The 16,082-nt window shown below is 40.3% G+C and overlaps 1 protein-coding gene across 2 annotated transcripts in view; it reads right to left on the bottom strand.

Annotated features, from left to right (window-relative positions):
• The window catches only part of EDD1 (glycine-tRNA ligase), a 184,129-nt gene that overhangs the window by 106,353 nt on the left and 61,694 nt on the right, over nt 1-16,082 (bottom strand). For both annotated transcript variants that reach the window (XM_088962478.1, XM_088962477.1), the window contains exons 17-18: nt 14,216-14,271; nt 4,583-4,654 (exon numbers count right to left, since the gene is read on the bottom strand). In XM_088962478.1, the coding sequence (XP_088818604.1) occupies nt 4,583-4,654; nt 14,216-14,271 (128 nt within the window). The remainder of the gene's footprint in view (nt 1-4,582; nt 4,655-14,215; nt 14,272-16,082) is intronic.

The raw sequence follows: 16,082 nt of genomic DNA, 5'->3' as shown, positions 1-16,082 counted from the left end.
GAAGTTGTACCTCCAGTGCCACCAGACTCCTCGAGGGAGGATCATACTCACTTAGGTATTTTGGCTCTCAATGATGTCCTTGAATCTATTGAAAATAATTCCTCTACTGCTAATGATCTTGACCGTCCTATGAGAACATTTCATCCTCATTCCGTGCCTTCCTTACCTCTATTGACAGTGTCCCTATCCCTAAGAATGTGGCAGAAGCTCTTTCAGTTCCTGAATGGACAAATGCCATGAGAAAAGAAATAAATGCCCTTCACAAAAATGGCACATGGGAACTTGTTGACCTTCCTAAGGGAAAGGTTCCAGTTGGATGTAAATGGGTGTTCACAATCAAGCATAAGGCTGATGGAACAGTGGAAAGGTATAAAACTTGCTTAGTGGCAAAGAGATTTACTCAAGTGTATGGAGTTGATTATGCAGAAACTTTTGCCCCCGTTGCCAAGATGAATTCCATTAGGTCCTTTTCTCTCTTGCGGCCAATCTGGATTGGGTTTTACACCAGATGGACATCAAGAATGCATTCTTGAATGGTGACCTTGAAGAGGAAGTGTACACGATTCAACCTCCTGGGTTTCTAGCCCAAGGCAATGAACAGAAAGTGTGCAAGTTGAAGAAGTCCTTATACAGGCTGAAACAATCACCAAGAGCTTGGTTCAGTAGATTCCATGTGGCAGTTCAGCAGAAAGGATACAGGTAATGTCAATCAGATCACACACTGTTCGTGAAAAAAGGATAAGGTAAAATTGCTGCTCTAATTGTATATGTGGATGACATAATTGTTACTGGTGATTGGGAGGATGAAATTCAGAAATTGAAACTTTTTCTTGCCACTCAGTTTGAAGTGAAGGATCTAGGACCTGCCAGATACTTCCTTGGAGTTGAAGTTGCCCGATCAAAGAAGGGCATCTTCATTTCTCAAAGGAAATATGTCCTAGATTTACTTTAGGACACTAGAAAGATGGGGGTGAAGCCAGTTGACTCTCCCATTGACCCCAAACATAAATTAGGTGACAACTGTGGTGAATCGCTCAAGGATGTGAAACAGTTTTAGAGGCTTGTAGGGAGATTGTTATACCTTTCTATGACTCGCCCAGACATTGCATATGCTGTTGGTGTCCACAGCCAATTCATGCATGCTCCTAGGTCTTCTCATCTTGAAGCAGCAAAGAGAATCCTCTGATATCTGAAGAAGTATCCGGGTACTGGTTTGTTGTTTCAAAAGCACGGACATTTGAAAGTTGAAGTTTATACAGATGCAGATTGGGCTGGATCCCAAAGTGACAGAAAGTCTACCAGTGGCTACTGCACCTTTATAGGAGGGAACCTTGTTACATGGAGAAGTAAAAAGCAAAATGTGGTAGCTAGATCCAGTGCTGAAGCTGAATATCGTGCTATGGCCCATGGGGTTCCTGAAGGCATGTGGATAAAGAATTTGTTGGGGGAGTTGGGTTTCCCAGTGACCAAACCTATAACTCTATTTTGTGATAACAAAGCAGCTATAAGCATTGCTGCCAATCCGGTGCTACATGATAGAACAAAGCACATCGAAATTGACAAGCATTTTATCAGAGAGAAAATTATCACAGGCGAAGTGTGTACCCCCTATGTCACTTCTGAGAACCAGCTTGCAGACATCTTTACAAAGGGTTTAAACCTTTCCAGGCATCATGATCTTTGTGACAAGTTGGGCATGATTGATATCTATGCTCCAACTTGAGGGGGAGTGTTGTCAGTTGTTTATGTATTCAGGTTTAGTACCATAAGGGTATTGTTGTAATTTCTCCTCTGTTTATATTGTTCGACTGTACTAGTATAAATAATAATATATCATTCTTTCGCCCCCTAAGTTCTAAAGGGGCTTTCAGTCCTCTCGGCTCTCCTCTCCTCTCTCCCTCTCTTCTCTCCTCTCTTCTCTTCTCTTCTCTTGCTCTTGCTCAACAGTGCAAATGACCTCCATCAAACTAAATGGAGAGAATTATGTGCCTTGGGCCAAATCTGTTGAAGTGTTTCTCAGAGCTAAGAAGAAAGTAAAGCAAGTGAGAGAAGACAAACCCCTAGTTGACTCTCAGAAGTACAGTGATTGGGAACAAGATTATGCACAGGTTATGACTTGGTTATGGAACAGCATAGAACCTAAGATTAGTGTGAACTTCATGTTCTTAGACACAGCCAAGGAGATTTGGGATCATGCAAAGAAACTTTACTCAGGGCAGGACAATACCATTAGAGTATACCAACTCTATCAAGAGTATTTTAATTTGCAGCAGGGTAATCAGAGTCTTGAGGAGTACTATGCTAGTTTGAGGAATCTAAGGAATGAGTTAAATGTGTATCACCCTCTTATATTTGATGTCAAAACTCAGCAACAACAGAGAGAGCAACCTGATGTAACTAGGTTTTTAGTGGGATTGAAAATATGAACCGGTGAGAGTACAGATACTAGGTGGGTCTGCCCTCCCTTCCCTTGAAGTGGTGTTTGCCCGTCTTCGGAGGATTTCTGTTGGACCTCCGAAGAACCCCACCATATCAGATAGGTCTGCATTTGCAATGACAAGAAGGGGAGGTCGTGGTGAAAGAGGTAACACATCAGGTTTAGCCAGGCCATGGTGGTAGTGGTGGACACATGTACAGTCATGGTGAGGTGGATACATGTATAGCCAGGGTGGTGGGCGTGTTAGAGGTCGAGATTCAAGAGGAGCTCATAGTAGAGGACGTAGTAATGGTCCGAGAAGGTCTACACATTGTGGTATAGATGGACATACTGTTAATTTTTGCTATGATCTACATGGTCCACCTTCATCCTGGGCAAATCATGCAGTGGCAAGTGGTGGTATGGGACAAGAGAGTCAACAGGCTAATCAAACGCTTCCATCTACAGATGCCTCCGAGTAAGAAATGATGAGTACTTCACGTAATGAATATGAGCGGTTGATCCAGGCTACTCAATCGAGTACAACTACGCTTGCCCACTTAGGTATGGCTTGTTTGGTATCCAAACCCTCCCATGGGATCATTGATTCTGGAACTTCCAATCATATGACTCGAACTCCATGTGTGTTCTCTTCTCTTTCTTCATCCTCTACAACGCACTCCGTTACCCTTGCTAATGGTTCCACTTCTTCCATACGTGGTATCGGTAATGTTAGCATTGGTTCATTCTCTGTCTTCAGTTTTGTTGTTATGGACATACTGCCCGGCAGCACACTGCGGCGTAGTCATAGGCAGTGGCACGCACAGCAGGCCGCAAAGCAGCACGCACCGCTCGACAGCGTCGCACAGCAGCACGCACCGCCCGGCAGTAGCACTAGGCAGCAACACGCACCGCACGGCAGCAGCACTGTGAGATGCGCGCACCGCACGACAGCAGTAGTAGGGCAGGACCCACACGACAACTCATCAAGGTGGGTCCACACTTATCTTACCACATCAGCTCTGCTCGCCAACTCGCCGCTAGCTACTCCATTCCTCATCCCTTATCCTTATCTTATCTTAAGTAAGAGTTGTGTTACCATTAGGAGTAGGTAATTAGGAGTTTGAGTTTAAGTTGGATTACCCTAGCCTAGCCGAATCCAACAAAGAGTTTCCTTCTGTAATCTCCTATTTAAGGAGCTACAAATTGAAGTAAAGGCATTCAGTTTTCAACCAAGAAAGGTGTTAGGAGAGTTCGGTGATCTCTTGGACAAATCACCCACATGATTGCCACAATAGGGTCTGTACGCAAAGGCAAGGGCAAGGCAAGACAGGAGTCTCTCCCGGTGGACCGACCCGTGACGAGATCCTACGCGCGGGCCCATAACATTTGTATGTTTCCAAGTTCCCTTTTAATCTTATGTCTGGTAGTAAATTGACCAAGTCTCTTAATTGCTTTATCACATTTTACCCCTCATCTTGTGTCTTTCAGGATCTCAAGACGGGGATGAAGATTGGTGGAGGACATGAAGCTAGTGGACTGTATTATCTTGATGGTGGTGGTGGTGGTTAGTCAACAGCTCTTTAGTCATCTCTTTCTCCTCTCAGTGGCACTGCAAACTTGGTCATATGTCACTTAAAGCTCTTAAGCAACTTGTTCCAGCATTGAGTCGTCTTTCTACTTTGGATTGTGAGTTGTGTCAGTATGGGAAGGTATCTAGTGTGTTGCAGAAGTTGTTCTTCACCTGAAAGAGCTCCAATCAGAATCTGAGAAAGCTTCAAAAGTGGTATAAACAAACGATAAAATAGCAAAGCCTGGTGCAAAGGGTCAACTGATAGATGTGAGTATTGTCAATTAAGGGTAAGACGACTACTACCTATGGTAAGGAATGTTGAGAACAGAAGATGATGATTGAAACCAAGGAACAAGTAGGGGATTGAAACAAGGTTGCTGAGGTAAATAAGAATGAAATTTAACGATACAATGATAACTGCCCCATTTGACAAGTATAAAGCACTGCACAACTTGGTGCAGGATGAGGTGGATTTAGCAGTGGTTAACATTTAATTGTTATTGATCAAAAAACACTTAATAATAATATGCAACATTCATTTCAGAAAACATCAAAATGCAGAACTAGAGGCAAGCAGCTGAATATGCACATACCTCAGAATTCCAGCGCATTGATTTCAGGAATGATATTTTACCAATGATAGTCGGCAATTCTTCAGACAGAACCTGGACATATTAGTTTTTATGCATATTAAATAAAGAAAAATGACTACATGTGCATCATATTAATATCTAAGAGAAACCTCGAGGAAACAGATAATAGTGTCATATAAAATGCAAACTACGACCATTGATTATATGCAGCAGAGGATTTATGTAGCCAACCCCATATAGTTGGGACAAGGCTTATGTATAATTGTATATGAAGGAAAAATAAGAGGGAAGGAAATTATAAAAAAAAGAGGGAAGGAAAAAAATAGACCCCTAAACCACCATCTCTATTATGAGGTCTGTGAGTCTCCCATACACAAAAATGTCCTCAACAGAAATCCACTCATAAAACCTAAGAGAAAAGCAAAACAGCTCAGACTACCAAGCCCATATGTTGTGACACCACATTACCACCAAATCAATGTTGCCAAACTTTGAGCGAACCTAGAAGTTGGACTGTCAGAACCAGGAAACAGCATCCGAAATTGTTTTTTGGTTGACCAGTTTTTAGAAATGTTGACTTGGGCAAATGTACATCGTTCACATGTACATGTGTTATTCCCTACAATATTTATAACTTTAAGCTAATTTTTAAATGGATCAGCTTTAAAAGATAATCTAGAACTATTTTCAATTTTTTTTTAATTTTTCACATTTTAATTTGGAAAAATCAAAAGGTCCAGTCCCCAAAACACTGAGCCTGACAACATTGCTCCAAATAGAAACCCACAACAAAAGAGCACCTCCTATCTCTCAATTAAGGAAACATAGCCATCACCATACTAAACCAGTAAACTTCAATGGAAAGACCCAAAACCTAATTTCTTTAAGCTGGACTGTCCTACTCTATCTTTTTTTTTTTTTTTGATCAGCAACACAAAATTGATTCATTAGATTAAAAAACAGAGATACAACAAGGAGTTGTGGGCACAAAAAAAGCCCAAACAGAAACTATTCACTATTTACAGAACTGCCCAGAACATAGATTGTCTTTGAGTTTCTTGCTTTGCTAGACCATCAGCCAAACTATTTGCATATCTCCTTATCCACCTTATTTGGATCATCATGTCTTTAGAAATCTGCTTGAATCTCCTGAATTCATTCATTGACTTCCATATGATTCCTTCCCCCTTTTTCAGCCAGCCCACAACTACTTTTGAATCACCTTCAAAAATCAGCTTAGTAATCCCCATTTCTTTAGCTTTCTGTACTCCATAGACTGCTGCCAATAATTCTGATCTCACCACATCTCCGTGCTGAATAGGATCTGAGTACAAAGCTAGAATGTTTCCATTTTCTTCCCCAATTACCCCACCAATACCCGATGGTCCAGGATTGCTCATATAGCTACCATCAAAGTTTAATTTCTTCCACCCAACACATGGAGGAGACCAGGCCTCATGTACTATCTGTCTTCTAGATGAAGAACCTGCAATTATTCCCCACGATCTGAAGAAGTCTTCTACCTTAAAGTCGGCAAAGAGCTTTAATGTGCTCACCCAATGCGCTACTCTTAGGGTAATCACCTCAATCACAGCTTCTTTACTTCTTTCCTTGTCTTCAAAGATTATTCGGTTCCTTTCCTTCCAAATTGTCCAGATCACTGCTGCTCTAGTGCATCTCCACAATCCTGCCTCTTCTTTCAGGGCAGCTGAAAAAGTGAAAGCTAAATACACCTTCCAGACAATCAGGGGGAAGCCAACTGCATCCAAAAAGAGATGAAAACCACTCCCAAATAGAAATACAAAAGGACAGGAGATCAAAAGATGAAAGGCAGCCTCACCATACAACTTACATAAAGAGCACCAATTTGGTCTTTTCCTTTGAAGCAAATCACAGGTGTTAATGGAGCCATGAAACACTTCCCAACAAAAAGCACTGACTTTTGGAGGGATGGGCCGAGATCGTATCTCCTTAACAGGGAAATAAGGAGAAGGGGAGGTGGAGATAAGAGAATTCAAAACCACTGAACTCAACAGAAGAAGCAAAGTTGAGACATTGGAAATTTCAAATTCTCTCAGATTTCTAGTGAAGCTAAGATTCCAAATCAGGTTTAAAAGGTATGAGGAAGAACTGATAAAATAACAAATTGGTTTACCTTTGAAACTTAGAAAGCTCAAAGAGAGAAGGAAAAACCTCCGAAAGGGGAGCTTCCCCTACCCAAAGATCCTCCCAAAATCAAATTGTCTGACCCAAAGCCAAATCATACTTTATGTGATTGTGGAAAATAGAAAGATTATCATGGATAGCTGTAGAGAACACTGATGTGGGCCCCACAGCTATGGTCCCACTGTGTTCGTAGGGTAGAATGTGTTCCAGTCATCCTAGGGTTAGCTGGTGGTCAGTCGGTTATCTCAGTTGTTATTTATTTCAGTTTTATTTTGTTCTATTTGTTATGTAAATACTAAGGGCAGATCTGTCCTTTCCATGTAATGAGCATAATCTATAAATACTAAATAGAAGTGGCGGCGGCAGAACATTCAGATTCGGTCCCTCCTTTCAACCCTTTGTGTTCTCTAGTTCTCTCTTCTCTTCTTCTCTTCTCTACATTGTCCTTCTATTTTCGAACCTGAAATCTATTAGGGTTCAAGGCTGATAGCAGTCTTGAACTTCTACAGGGTATCGGAGCAAGGTTAGGGTTTCTCATGTGAGTCTAGTCCAACCGACCACATGAGAACCATCTAGGACTGGAAGCTGAGAAAGTAGAGTTCGTTGACTGATTTTTGGAGATCACCAAAGGGTTTAGCAGCTGTTGAAGACTTGCCACGGTTGCAAAGTGTGGGTGATCAGGAAGAATCAAAGAAGACTAGGGTTCGGGTAATCTTGGAAGGCAGAGAACAGCATTCTCTTGTAAGTTATTTTAATTTCTAAGAGAAGTACTATCAGAGAAGATAGGTTGGACCTATATAGAAAGGGCGGCCGAACCATTCTAGGGTTTTCTTCTTTCTATTCTATAGGGTTTGGTCTTAACACGGAGGCAAACCCTACTAATCTTGCTGCAAACCCAGCTGTTGGGCCGAGCCTTGTGATCTACCTGTGAAGCTCTTCTTAAGTTTTTTTCAGCATTAATCAGTTTTAGGGTTTCATATTAACCCTACTACAAGTCTTATCTGTAAGGTACTGCTTGGAATGTGCGGCTGAGAATTTTTTTAAGGACTGATTAAAACCCTAATTCTGCTTCAGCATATCGATCATTCTCCAAACTGTATTCAGATCTTTTTTGGGGTTTCGAACTCTTTTAAGGAGTAAAAACTGTACGGACTGTTGCTGTTGTGTTTGCTAATTGGTTTCAGATCAAACTTATATTGGTTTCATGCACATATACCGTGAATACAGATTAGTTCTATACTGATTTTTTATTGTGATTGATAGTCCAAGTGCTGTTCTTCGACTGTAGTAACCCTAATTTTTGAGACTACTGGTTCTTGAACAAAATGGAGTTTAAAAATCAGGCAGAAGGCAGTTCTGGGAACAGCAGTTATGATAATGTTTCTGAGACAGGTTTCAGATTACAACCGAAAGTCTTGATGGATCAAACTATTTGGAATGGGCCCAATCAGCCATGATGGCTATTGGGGGAAGGGGTAAATTAGGGTATCTCTTGGGAGATGTGAAAGAACCTTCCAAGGGAGACCCCATGTATACCAAGTGGGTCCAATAAAACTACTTGGTTATGACATGGTTGTGTAATTCTATGCAGTCTCATATCAGCCGAAATTACTTGTGGGCAAAGACAGCCAAGGAGATATGGGATGTAATGAAAGAAGTTTATTCCCAACCCCTTAATGTTGCCAGAGCTTATGAATTGAAATGTGAAGTGAACACTCTTAAACAAGGAGAGAAACCGGTTTCGGTCTACTTCTCTACCTTGAAGTCCCTGTGGCATGAGATTAATAACTTAGAGACTCTTGAGTGGGAGAGTCTCAAAGATGCACAGACCCATAGAAAGCAAATCGAGACAAACAGGGTGTTTGAGTTTCTGGCAGGTTTGAATTCAAAGTATGATATTGTGCGGCAACAGATATTGACCAGAGATAGTGTGACTCTCTCTCAGGCATACTCCTTAGTGCATAGTGAAGAGACCAGGAGGAAAGTCATGATGCAACCTCAGCCTCTTACACCAGCACTTGTAGCTGTTAAACCCAAATCAGGAGGTGATTCAGAAAGGGACAGGAAGAAGGAAGATAAAAGAGATGTGATATGTGAGCATTGTAAGAAAACCCAAACACACAAAAGAAACATGTTGGAAATTGCATCCTCATTTGGTCCCGACAAAGCTGAGAAGCAAGAAGGGCAATGCTCATGTGGCCGTGAACACTGATTCAGCATCCTCGTCTGGCACAAGAGGCACACCTTTAGAGACCTTAGCTGCAGTTCGGGCTGCTTTAATACAATTGGAAAAGGAAGTTGGGAACTCATCTCAGCCACCGCAGACACCATTAGCCCCTGCCACATCTGCTTTCGCACATTCAGGTACTCGAGCCTTAGCCTACCATGCCTAAGCTCCAGGTACTATTGAACCCTGTTGGGTAATAGATTCAGATGCATCCGACCATATGACTAGCTTGCCTTCATTGTTTACCACTTATCATTTGTCTTCTACTGGGATAAAGTATCTATTGCTAATGGTTCTCTTGTCCCCATTTCTGGCAAGGGTGACATCAAGCAGTCAGATACTATCTCCTTGCCTTCTGTCTTGTATGTTCCTAAGCTTGATACTAACCTTCTTTCAGTTAGTAGTATTACCAAACATTTGAACAACTCAGTAGCTTTCTTCCCTGATTGATGTGTTTTTCAGGACTTAGAGACGAAGAAGGTGATTGGGACTGGCCGTGAGACGAATGGGATATATCTGCTCGGGGAGAGTTCTCGTTATGAAGAGTCAGTGGATAAGAAGTCACTTGTTTCTCAAATTGTGAGTCTGGTTATGCTTTGGCATAACCGATTGGGTCATTTGCCTTTTCGATCCTTAAAGAGTTTGTTTCCTACTTTCTTTGAGTCTGTTGAGTTGTCCCAATTGAAAGGTGAAAGTTGTGAGTTTGCTAAACATTGTAGAAAATCTTATTCATTGAGTAATAAAAGGAGTAATAGTTCTTTCGATATTGTGCATACTGATGTTGGAGGGCCATATCACATCCCTTCTATGGGTGGGTACAGATATTTTTTGTTATTTGTTGATGACCATACTCGGTTTTCTTGGGTTTATCTTATGCATTCACGAGATGAGGTTCCAATCCTGACCCAAAACTTCCACCAAATGATCCTAACCTAGTTTGATGCCAAGATCAAAGTTCTTAGATCTAATAATGCAAAGGAATACTTTGCTAAGCCATTGGCCTCTTACCTTCTTAATCATGGGGTTATCCACCAGAGCACTTGCCCTCATACACCTCAGCAGAATGGGGGTGCAAAAAGGAAGAATAGGCACATCTTGGAGGTGGCTAGAAGTATATCCTATTAATCGGGTTCTTGATATGAAATCTCCTTTTTCCCTTCTATACCCAAATGAGGAGTTGTTTACTGTTCCCCTTAAAACATTTGGTTGCACATGTTTTGTTCAGCTTCTCGGACCCCATCACTCCAAATTTGAACCAAAGGCCTCCAAATGCATCTTTTTTGGTTATGCACAAACTCAAAAGGGTTATTGTTGCTATGATCCTGTCTCAGGGATGAAGTTTGTCTCCATGGATGTCACTTTCTTTGAGGAGACACCCTATTATTCTCGGGTTTCTCCTCAGGGGAAGAGCAGTGAGAGTGGGGATTTCGGTCCTTTTCTTCAGGGGGAGCGCAATGAGGGTAAGGTTAATACTTTTGGGGTTTTTCCCTTACCTATTCCATTGGGTGATGAGGGCTGCAATAGTGAGGGTGGTCAGAGGGATCAGGAGTTGAGAGTCTAACACAGGTGATGCAAGCAGGTTGATCCCGGCCATCAGTAGTCCAAGCTAGCTCCAACCTCTTCTGTGGCTCCTAGTCCAGGTAATTACAATCCCAGGGCCCACAGACTCCTTCCACTGTTGCCACCTCACCCCCTGCAGACGACCTTGATCTTCCCATTACCGTTCGTAAAGGGAAACGGCATTGTACCACATCTACAGCCCACTACATTTCCTAGTTTTTATCCTATGATCGCCTATCCCCCTCCTACAGGCCCTATCTTACTTTCGTTGCCAATGTCCCTATTCCAAGAATAGTGTAAGAAGCCCTATCAGTCCCGGAGTGGAAAGAAGCAATGCAAGTTGAAATGGATGCCCTGTTGAAAAAGAATACATGGGAGCTAGTTGATCTGCCCAAAGGAAAGAAACCAGTTGGATGCAGATGGGTATTTACTGTGAAGCACAATGCGGATGGCTCCATTGAGAGGTACAAAGCTCGGCTAGTTGCAAAAGGGTTCACCCAGACTAATGGTATAGATTACATGGAGACCTTTGCCCCGACAGCCAAGATGACCATCATTCGAGTTCTATTATCTCTTGCAACAAGCCACACTTGGCCTTTGTACCAAATGGACGTTAAAAATGCTTTTCTGAATGGAAACCTGTAGGAAGAGGTTTACATGCGGTTGCCTCCTGGATTCTATGATACAGAGACAGGTAAGAAGGTTTGTCGGCTCAATAAGGCATTGTATGGTTTGAAGCAGTCACCTAGAGCTTGGTTTGATAGATTCAAACTAGCCCTTGGGAAGTTCGGTTATGTACAGGCCCAGTCAAATCATACACTGTTCATCAAGAGGGTGGAGTCCTCTCTGACACTACTTGCAGTATATGTTGATGATATTGTGGTGACAAGAAATGATAGCCATGAGATTGAGTCCCTCAAACAGCTCCTTCATCAAGAGTTTGAGGTGAAAGATCTTGGTGCACTACGGTATTTTTTGGGTATTGAGCTTGCTAGATCTAAACAGGGGATCTTTGTCTCTCAGAGGAAATATGTTCTAGATCTGTTGGCGGAAACTGGAAAGTTAGGTGTCAAGCCTGCGGATACACCCATTGAACAGAACCACAGGATTAGTGCAGAGAATGGGGAGCCTCTTGAAGACAAAGTTATGTTCCAGCAATTAGTGGGAAAGCTCCTATATCTCTGCCTCACTCGGCTAGATATCAGTTATGCAATTAGTGTTGTCAGTACATGCATTCTCCTAGAACCACGCATCTTCTTGCAGCAGAAAGAATATTAGCATACTTGAAGGAGATGCCCAGGTAGAGGTATACTGTTCAAGAACAATGACCACAAGAAGGTGGAGGTCTATACGGATGTCGATTGGGCTTGGAGTGTTGATAATAGAAGGTCTACCTTTGGATATTGTGCCCTTGTGGGAGGTAACCTTGTTTCTTGGAGGAGTAAAAAACAAAGTGTTGTCTCCCGATCTAGTGCTGAAGCTGAATACAGGTCAATGGCTAACGGAGTGGCTGAAATTCTATGGCTGAGATCACTACTTGAGGAGTTGGGTGATGAGTATGAGAAGCCCCTGATGTTGTATTGTTATAATCAAGCGGCTATTAATAAAGCGCACAATCCGGTGCAGCATGACAGAACTAAACATATTGAAGTTGATCGACATTTTATACAAGAGAGGCTTTCATCACAAGAAGTGTGTCTCCCGTACATCACATCCAACATGCAGCTAGCAGATATCCTCACCAAAGTTGTACCAAGGAAGAAGCTAGAGGCGGATCTATCCAAGTTGGGAATGATAAACATTTATTCCCAACTTGAGGGGGAGTGTAGAGAACACTGATGTGGGCCCCACAGCTATGGTCCCACTGTGTTCATAGGGTAGAATGTGTTCTAGTCATCCTGGGGTTAGCTGGTGGTCAGTCGGTTATTTCAGTTTTAATTTGTTCTATTTGTTATGTAAATGCTAAGGGCAGATATGTCCTTTCCATGTAATGAGCATAATCTATAAATACTAAACAGAAGTGACAGAAGAAGAACATTCAGATTCTGTCCCTCCTTTCAACCCTTTGTGTTCTACAGTTCTCTCTTCTCTTCCTCTTCTCTTCTCTACATTTTCCTTCTATTTTAGAACCTGAAATCTATTAGGGTTCAAGGCTGATAGCAGTCTTGAACTTCTACAATAGCCTTCCAAGGAGCAGCCAGAGTAGCTCTATTGTAAGCAGCCCACATCTCAACCATTGTTTGACAGCCCATGAATACTTGAAATAACTCTAATCCAAAGCCTCTCATTTTCTTTAGGAAATCTCCAAGGCCATTTACTCAACAAGGCCGAATTCTTCAACTTAACATTTCCAATGCCCAGACCCCCTTCAACCTTCAGTTGCATCATCTTATCCCATCAAACCAAATGATCTTTCTTCCCTTCACCAGGCTCCCAAAAGAAATCTCTCATTATCTTTTCAACTCTTTTTACCAAAGCTTGAGGCATCTTACTCTATCTTGATGAACAGCTTTTACTTATTAGGGAAAAAACAATGAGCATCAGCAAATTAAGTGTTGAGGGAGACTCAAAACTGGTGATCAACTGGCTACAGGATGAGGGAATGAAAATGTGGATGTATAATGATAGGAAGAAATTCAGGTGGCTAACTAGAGATATGGAAGTAAGGAGGGTGGGTCAAGCGGAGTGCAAATGCTAAAGCTAATACAATAGCTATGCAAGGGGTGGAGAGAGACTTGTTATTTGGGCACAATTGTAAGAAAATTGGGGCTTCTTGGGGGAGAGATAAGAGGTTTTATCTCTCATGAACCTTAAACTGTTTTTTTAAGCTCAGATAAATAAAATTTGGTGTTGTTGATCAAAAAAAAAAAAGCTTTTACTTATTCCACCCCCCCCCCCCCTTTACTCTCCATATCAACAGAATTTCCTATATACACCCATGTAATAAAGTATCAACAGCAACATCAACTTGATTATACCCTTCCCTGAATTGTGAGTTGTTATTATGAATTGACTCCTACAGTTCCCTATCCCCCAACTTCATGGATACTCCATTGCTCAAGTATCAACATACAAGAACTTTCTTCCACAGTAAATCAAAGAAAATGCATCAAAATAGAAATGTAATACAAAAAGCGAAAGGATGATGAGGCATCACCCTTACTCAAAAGCTAAGCTGATACAGAAAAGAACAACTCAGCAAATACAAAAGACTGATTAAATCTAACACAAGTTTAAACCAAAAGTTGGAAGTGATTAAAATTAGAAAACTCGTTAAGAGCTAAAAACTGGACCACATTCATAATACCAATATCAGCACGTATCTTGTTACGGGCTGTTTGATAAAAGCTGAACTGGATAAAGATCAAAAAAGAAAAAAAAAAAGTTGAACTGCATAAACTGAATGACTTATTGCTTTGTCTTTTAGCAATTAAAGCTATTTGGGAGGTGCAGAGATGAATTAATGTTGGACCTATACATTCCAGACTAGGCATTGTTTCTTTAATGATTCTGGTGAGTTTCTGGAGGCTGGAATACCAGCAAGACATTGACTATTGCTATCATCTTGCATGTCTTTATCAAATCTGTATGACTATCATGTATTCATTGCTTTCTCCAAAATCCAAATTAATAATATTCTGTTGATAGGGTCATGGATAGAAAGAGGGATAAGAATGAACCTCTAAAGCAATACAGGCACACTCCTTCACACGAATATATACATATTCTGTCTTACCTGTAACAAAATTTCAGAACAAAAATACAGAAAAATTGAATATATAACACCAATAACCCTAGTGTCTGTGTGTGTGTATATGGAAAAAATAAATATAATCAATGTATATGTAACAAGTGGCATATCATAAAAAAAAAACAAGCATTTTCCCTACTTTCCACAATCCATAACATATATGATTTTTTTCATAAACAAGAATATTTTATTACAAAGGATAGAAACAAGTAAATATCATAAACAAGAATATTTTTCTTAAACATATATAATTTTAAAAAAAATATATCATGTTTGAATTTTGACTTCAATGAACTCAACAAGTCATAAGGCTGGGAGAGCCCTGGGAAAGTGACCCACTGGGTGTATGGCAAGGCACTGGGATATAACAATAAAGTTGGAGTCTCATAAAGATTTAATTCATAATTTTTTCATGTTCAAAAAAGAGAAAACAAATGATCAGATTCATGTAACTAGCAAGACCAATCTAACTAAATAATGTTTTCTTGTTTCTTCCCATTGTACAGGTCCTCATTATACATGGGTTCTTCCTTTTTTCTAATACAATACTTTACCTTCCAAAAAACAAAAAAGCAATGGCTCTTTACCACCTCAGGTTAGAAATTCATTAAAATCCCATAAAATACCCCTCAGTAAGATTGATGCAATTCATCATCATCATCAAAGCCTTATCCCAACAATATGAGGTCACCTACACGAATCCAGTTTCACCACTCCATTATTGTTTAATGCCATATCCATTGTTAAATTATTGGCGCTTAAATCATTTGGTCTACCCTTAACCCTTCTAGCCCCTTAATGGGTGTTGTTGATGGTCTTTTATGCACGTGAACGAAGTAGGCTAAAAATGTCTGTGTCAATGGAAATGTAGGCCATCCAAATATAGGAAACATGTCAGAAATGTTGGAAATATTGTAAAAATTATAGACATGGTGGAAGCATTGTAAAATATGCAAAATTATAGAATGATATTTTATGAAATGATAAAAGAAGCATAGGCACACCTTTTTAAAATATCATCTTGTTCTGAATCATTAAACAAAACTAAGAGACTAAGGTTATATAAAAAAGAATACGTTTTGAAGTTGTCCTGTAAACCTTAAGATTCAAAACTTTTGATTAAATGAATTAAAGCAAAATTTAAACTCAAAAAATGTAAATGGTTCTAATAGATCAACCAAATAATCTATTACACAAACAAAAATTAATATTTAACTTTATGTTTGAAATGAATATTGACCTTGCTCAAAGTGGTAATTATGTATATTAGGTGGGCAATAACATTATTACTCCACATATCTACAATATTGTCACCAACTTATGTTATAATACTATCTCTTGTACTCCGCATAGTGTTGGTACTGTTCATTAGGGAATAGTCGATTCCAATAAAATTTCGTTTTGCTACCCATGGAAATGGAAATTGAAATATGTCGTGGATACTATCTCTTGCACTCCACATAGTGTTGGTAGTGTTCATTGGGGAATATGTCGATTCCAATAAAATTTTGTGTCGCTAACCAATGAAATGGAAATGTTGTGGAAATATTAGGGAATTTAGGGACATTTTAAACCATGGACCGAACCATCTTAGTCTTCTTTCTCCCAATTTATCACTTATTGAAGTTACTCCTAGGTTCCTTCAAATGACTTCATTTCTTATCCTATCCTTTCTAGTTTTTCCACTCGTACATCTCAGCATACTTGTTTCTTCCACACTCATTTTTTGGACATGTTGTTTCTTGACTGTCCAACACTTTGTTCCATACAACATAATTGGCCTTGCAACTATTTTA

The sequence above is a fragment of the Nelumbo lutea genome, chromosome 1, assembly GCF_056320005.1.
Source record: "Nelumbo lutea isolate HS-2025 chromosome 1, American lotus-T2T, whole genome shotgun sequence".
In the NCBI taxonomy this organism is placed as follows: domain Eukaryota; kingdom Viridiplantae; phylum Streptophyta; class Magnoliopsida; order Proteales; family Nelumbonaceae; genus Nelumbo; species Nelumbo lutea.
This window is presented reverse-complemented; position numbering and strand designations above follow the sequence as displayed.